The 6,849-nt window shown below is 33.7% G+C and overlaps 1 protein-coding gene across 1 annotated transcript; it reads left to right on the top strand.

The window, feature by feature from the left end:
* Window positions 1-1,803: 1,803 nt before the first annotated feature.
* LOC121323652 (C-C motif chemokine 4-like) lies at window positions 1,804-4,601 on the top strand. Its single transcript, XM_041264833.1, has 4 exons — window positions 1,804-1,910; window positions 2,809-2,920; window positions 3,261-3,335; window positions 3,458-4,601. Exons 1-4 carry the CDS (start codon window positions 1,838-1,840, stop codon window positions 3,468-3,470), a joined length of 273 nt encoding a protein of 90 aa, XP_041120767.1. The 5' UTR covers window positions 1,804-1,837; the 3' UTR covers window positions 3,471-4,601.
* Window positions 4,602-6,849: the final 2,248 nt, after the last annotated feature.

Here is a 6,849-nt window from a genome sequence, read left to right as displayed (position 1 = left end):
ATTTAGGAACCCCGAACCCCTGGGAAAGTAATATAATGAGTGCTGCTGTGTGGGTTTAATTTACAGCAATAGCTTTGGCAAGGTTAATCGAGGGAGATCCAAAAAATCCTTGACTTCGAAACAAAATTGAGGAAGATCTTTTCCAAAAAAAGTCACTGAAAAGGTCTTTGATTTTATTTTGTGGATTTGAGTTTCCAATAACATTTTTGCTTATATTATTTAAATCTTTTACATGTTAGTTTAGATTACATTGACCCTATGCTGTGAACAGGTATTTAAAGGTAGACTGCTATAAATATATTGGTAAAATGTGTGTTTGTCAAATATATGTGTTATCAAAGATACCCTTAGCAATAATGCTGTACGATATAGCCAACATGGATTCAAATGAGGGAAGTACTTTACTTTTTTAGGATGTAATAGCCAATGTAAAGGATGATAGTGTGTTTGTTATAATTTATCTTGGTCTTGTATATAATATATATATATATATATATATATATATATATATATATATATATTATATATATATAATATATATAATATATATATATATATATATAATAATAAAATCAGCAGGAATACAGTGGTGGACATGCAGTTAGATACAGAATTGGTTAAAACTGGTTAAAACTTAGACCCCACCTAGAATACAAAAAAAAAAAAAAAAATACATGATTTCTCTTGTAGGCACAGTATAGGGTGACTAGGATGATACCAGGACTTAATGACATGAGCTTTGAGAATATAATCTCTTCAGCCATGGAAAGTGAGTAGTTTTTCGAGATTTACAATTATAATGTAAATACAGTATAATTGTAAATCTCGAAAAACTACTCACTTCTAAATCTTTTGTAGTCATCTTTGTATTGCTTTAGTATAAATACATGTTAATTTGAATTCATATGTTGTTTTTTTCTGACTTTATGTGAACGAAAAGACACACATTTGCCCATTTTTCCATTGGAAATAGTGATATTTTGATATATCACTGTCCTGGTCACAAAAGCAAAGTTTGTGGGGAATAATAGCCATTTTCTATACTTTTGAGGCATAAGCAATTAGAAAATAACACTTACTACTCAGGAACAAAAATTGTGTTACATAGTGTTATTTTAATGCAGGGATGAAAACTTTTAAGTTTCAGTGTGTTAAGCAATGGTGGCTCGTCACTATAGGCCTTACTATTAACTTGTCCAGTTTTTTTTTTTTTTCCTAAACGAATACAATGAAACTGCTCTGAATTAATATCATTTTTCAAAACGCCCGACCTCCGCAGCTCCTGGACTGGGGGCTATCAGTGGCTAGGCTGAGAGCGTTGCAACTCCCTTGAGATTTCATGCAAGAGCAGTGTATCTAGTAAGGCACCGGGAGGGGTCAGCCTTAACCACACAAGCAACTATAATGGGCTCCAATGGGATGGTTTCCATGACAACTATTGGTTTGGTAAGGCACTGAGGGAGAGGTGCCTTACGAGGAAGCTGGCTAACTTGTGAACGAGCAGAGCAGAGGTCGTAAGACAGTGTTCAGTTTTGTGCATGTGTTTTGTTGTTTGTATTTTGCTCATTCAGTAGCTAATACATTTTATTATACTGTTCCAAGTGCCTTACCAATGAAAAAAGTCACCAGCCACCACTGTGTTAAATAAAACTTTTCTTGAGAAAGTGCACAGCATCATACATTAATATCTCCCCATGAGTAATTTCCTAATTATGCAATCCAAATGACTGACCTTTAGTTCTTCTTTCCAGCCTATAAAAGTTGAACGTCACTACAATATGTTCATAGTCAAAATCTGAAATAAAGACGGACTCACCAAAATATTTAGAATTTTACCATGCATCATTTTAATATGACATTTCAACTTGCTTTAATTGTAATAATCTGTGGATTGGCCATTGGAACAAATGGTAAGACATTTTGTTTGTATAAAAGAGGGCTTGTAACCTACAGTCAGGTGTCTTGACAGTATGGTACAGTTTCATGCTTTGTTTACCTTTATAAGGTGGCATTGATTTGACTGGGGCAAAATGAGCTCTCACTAAAATAAAACAAGTTTTAGGAAAGATTTTGTAAAAGATGTAACTACAATGAAACTTTTTTGGGTGACTTATTGGTTTGGGATGTTATTTTCAAAGAATTCTTTCAAATAAGTTTTCAAATATAGAAAACACTAGAAATAAATATTCAAACCATGTAAAATTCTATGTGAAATTGCCTATATATATATTGCAGCTAAGGCATGTGCAGTTAAAGGGTAAAAATGGGGAGTTCCAGGACTGCGGTATATCCGAATCTGCAGTATAGCGAGAGCCAATATAATGAGTGTGTGTGTGTATATATATATATATATATATATATATATATATATATATATATAATATATATATTCGTCATATATATTATATATATATATATCACATATCGACGTGGTGCTTAAATGGAAGTGTTCCTTAGACATAATTGCATAGTTTTGAATTTCTTTATTACTGGTCATAATTCATCTTAATAGAGCATGGTATTGATAATAAATAAGCTCCAAGGTGCCACATGGAAACATATGCATACTTTAGTTTTTCAATTAATAATATGCATTCCATAAAGATATTAAAATGGGAGATAGTGAAAGCTATCAAATTTTCCAGAACATGGTGTAACCGTGAATGTATCCAATTACTAAATGAGGAGCTTTGTTTTAACAGATGAGTTTGCTCGCACTTTCTTAATATTACTTCACATGATAGCATGTGTAGCTTTCTAGATAGAATATGGTTTTCACTGTTTTAGTATATGTTATTTGTCCTCTAGGTGCTGGAAAACCAGTCCCTTGTTGCCAGCAGACTACCAGACAACGCATAAAAGGTCCCATCACTGGGTATACATTCCAGGAAGAGGCATTGCCATGCGTCAAAGCTGTAATGTAAGCAGATAAATTCTTTCAAGGACCCTCTGCTAAAAAGTCTAAACACTAGGGATTACTCTGGAGTAAAATACATGAATTTGTACATTGTTTTCCATCTGGTCTACCTGTGAAAAGTGTTGTTTTAAAAAACTAAGAATATACATGACCGTGAACTGTTCATCCAATAACTACTGTTTTGAAATGTTTTCTAAAAGCTGTGTTGCCCTGACTTTTGAAATCAGACTTACCTTTCAGAAAACAATAATTCATTTCAATGTTCCCTGTAACTGAACAGTTGCCAAAAAGTTGCAGAATGTTTTTCCTTTCTCTTGAGCATTCCATGTTTTACTTCCTACAGATTCTACAGTAATGGAAAAATCATTTGTAGCAATCCCAAAATGCCCTGGGTGAAAACAAAGATTGAACAGTTTGAGTAAGTCAATTAAAATATAATAACAGTTTAGTTCACTGAGAAATTTATACAATTTACAGAGACTGTATTTTCCTACATGTTTTTTCTTTTAATTTAATGCATTTATTTGTATTATTTTTCAGAAGCGGTCAATAAACACACGTGCCTAGGCTTCAAGACAAGCTTCCAGCCTTTATCATTAATATATCAGAGATCAAAAACTACCCAAACCACATCATTCAACTCAATGCCTGTAGCCATTATATATCGAGGAGGCAAGATTGGTTCAATTATTTTATTATTTTAAACATAGTTGTATAGTAACTAAAGAATCTTTCTGGCTGTAAAGGACCAGAGTACAATACCAGGGTGTTAGCCACTTCTTTTAGGGATTCAGAATGACTAGGTGTGAGAAGTCCCCTCAAAGATTGTGATGAGCAAGACACCTCATGATTGCAGTGGCAACTCCTACGTTATTCATTATTACAAATGCAGAATAACTGGATATCTGTACTTTCCACAATGAAATGAGGTTCAGTGAGATATCTGCCATTTTGGGGGAACAGCTGCATTTGTGAGTTGGTTTTCTGTTGCTTATATATTTAAAAAGGAGACAATTATCTAGATATTTTTTATTATTATTAATATTAGGATTATGGTTTAAGGATTTAAGAAGGGGGTCAATTATAATTATTGGGGGACAAACAAGACAGTACAGATATTTGGACTGTTTTTGATTATTAAAATAGGCCCCATTTTGTATGATGAAGTACCTTAGTGCAAATGCAATAGCAGTTTTAATTTTCTTGTGATTTGTAATTTGTCTCTTCATACTAAGTGCTTTAAAACATCATATTTATTTTGATTGAACAAAGGCTGGCACCTGCGGCATAGACTAAAGTTGTGTTGTTGGAATGGATTGGGTGGACAGTGGACATGTTATGTGATACACATAGCTTTTTATATGTAATTGTTCTAATTAAGTTATTCAATTTGGAGTGTATTTTAATATGCAGAAAGAAGATATGATAATGTTTCTTTTGGATGACAATTGTGTTGTGTTATTTTATTATTATGTTTTCGACATGTGTCCTCATTTTTGCTTTCACTCATTTGTTAATTCTAAATTATGAAATAAGTATTTATATTTATACATTGTTTGTTCTAGACAGAAATCTATTGTATATTAAATTAACTGTATTTAGGTAATCTCAACTACCGGTATGTCTTGCTGTGAAACTACATGGTTCAGTTGCTTGCTGTTGACATGTTTTCCAATAAAGGCTCAACTCACATCAATATTTCTATAAAAGACTAAGTTGATTTATTCATTCTCTATTCTAAAAAAGGGTACTTTCTTCAGTATCAATTGCACCTCACCGAGGGCTATACATTAATAATGACACACAAGCTCAATTTACTAAAAGCAGTCTCCTATATGATGATGAATTTTCAGTTCAATAAGAATTGAGTGGCAGACCGTTGAATGAATCAACCTTCCGTTCTCTTTCTGTTTACCAATAGTGATACCTCTGAAGATGGATATCTTTGCAATATTGCAACATCACTGGTGGCAAAAAAATAAGTTTCAGTTTAGTCAATTGTGTCATAAAATGTATTGATAAAAAGTGACCTGATTCAGAAAAAGACATTCTCAAGATCACCCTGTTAATAGTGACACCCCTGTTTGCTTGCTTCCATCTGTGTGATCTAAACAGCAGCATTGCTTAATACTGTCTGCATACACTGCTAACCAATCTCTATCATGAACATCTTATCACTGTATTCAGAGATGGTTTTAAGAGGAGCAATGAATCACTGCTGGTGTAATACAGCAGCAGAATTGGACAGATGCACTGCAGTTTATACCGTTGTAAATGAACTCCATGAACTACTCAGGCCACCCTCCCGAAGAGCCCCCCTTGTCTGCTATCTGTAGTGACGTAGAAACATTTATACCAAATACACAGTCTCTTGGTTCTACATATGTTTTTATTGGAGATGATATGGTACTGTAACCCGTTACAGTGTGTATATAATTAATATATATTTATATAGTAGTTACTTAGTAAATATATGTTCTTACACATAATTACAATGTTATGCAGTTACAACACATGTAATGTGCACATCTTTTTTGCAAGATATAACCCTCACCTTAGCCCTAACTCAACCATAACTCTAAGCCTAACCCTAACCTCCTAACACTTTTCTGATACAATTCTGTACTTATATCATGCATAAAGATTTACTCATTAACTGGATTATTACTATGCATAATAACACTGTAATTGTTTAAGTACACATATATTTACTAAGTACAATATAAATACATATTATGTAAAGTTTTACCATAGATTACGCTAAATAGAAAACAATGCTTTTTATTCAGTAAATCTCTTCTTCAACCAACAACTAGTTCCATATCTAATTGTGTGTAAGCTTTTTCATGGGAGATTTTTGGATTCAGCTTATTTTTCTCATGTTGTGTATTTCAACCGTATCAAATATTCTGCTTTGCAGTTGTCCTAACCACAGCCTCCCTTCACCTTTCTTATGATTAAAACCTTGTTTAACCAAGGTCAAATATGACCTAATGCCTTCTTGTCTACAGTTTGTGATAAATTAGTGATTTTATTTCAGTAACATTGCATGTGTGTGTGTATGTATTCTATACATCCACAGCAGCCTTTCTTGAGTGGAATACAGCTGATGCACAAGAGTGTAACCATTAACTTGTACCCCTGCAACGCTCTACCCCTTGTGGAAATAAGAAAAACTGCAACGAATAAATGTGGTATTTCTTACATGCCTTGGGGGCAAAGCATTGCAGGGGGACAGGGTAAGGGATATATTTAGGGTCATATTAGGGATATAAATGAGTCATATTTGAGTGCTGTAGAGACCAAAGGGGTGCTTAAAGCTTCTAAGATTCCCCAGGATGTGATGACTAAAAATGAAAATACAAAGTGAATCTAAACAACAAGAGTAATACGTTCAGTTAAGATACTATAACTGGGACTTTTCTATGCCCATACACTTTTTAGTGTTTTCATGTCATACTGAAATTGTGGGACACTCAAAGAAGAGCTGTTCTGTGGTGTTGTTTGTATGTATGTATGTATGTATGTATGTATGAATGATCAGCAATGTGTTCTAAGATCCGAAACATATTAGAAATGGCTGGTTGAGCTGAAAGGGAGTGACAAGGGTATTGAAGCTATGAAACATTGATCTTAAAACCTCACTTGCTACACGATGAATGTCCATGTTGAAAGTTCTGCAATGAGCATGTTTTGAACGTTTATGTAAATTCCATAGCTGTTAGGGTATCTTGCAGCATGGGTTTCTCATATTAGCTGGTGGTAAGGGGGAGGAAGTGTTATGTTGTCTTCCTGCTTTGACACATTGACTGCCTTTAACACTTTGTCATGTTGATGTTAAATATATAACTTTCTGTGACGCACCTCTACGCTGCGTGTTTTCCAGCTTTACATTATTTCCCTGTCTACGAGTTATACTTCTATAAACAGAA

This window comes from Polyodon spathula, chromosome 11 (genome assembly GCF_017654505.1).
Source record: "Polyodon spathula isolate WHYD16114869_AA chromosome 11, ASM1765450v1, whole genome shotgun sequence".
NCBI lineage: Eukaryota > Metazoa > Chordata > Actinopteri > Acipenseriformes > Polyodontidae > Polyodon > Polyodon spathula.
Note: the sequence above shows the minus strand (reverse complement) of the source record. Positions and strands in the feature narration are given on the sequence as shown.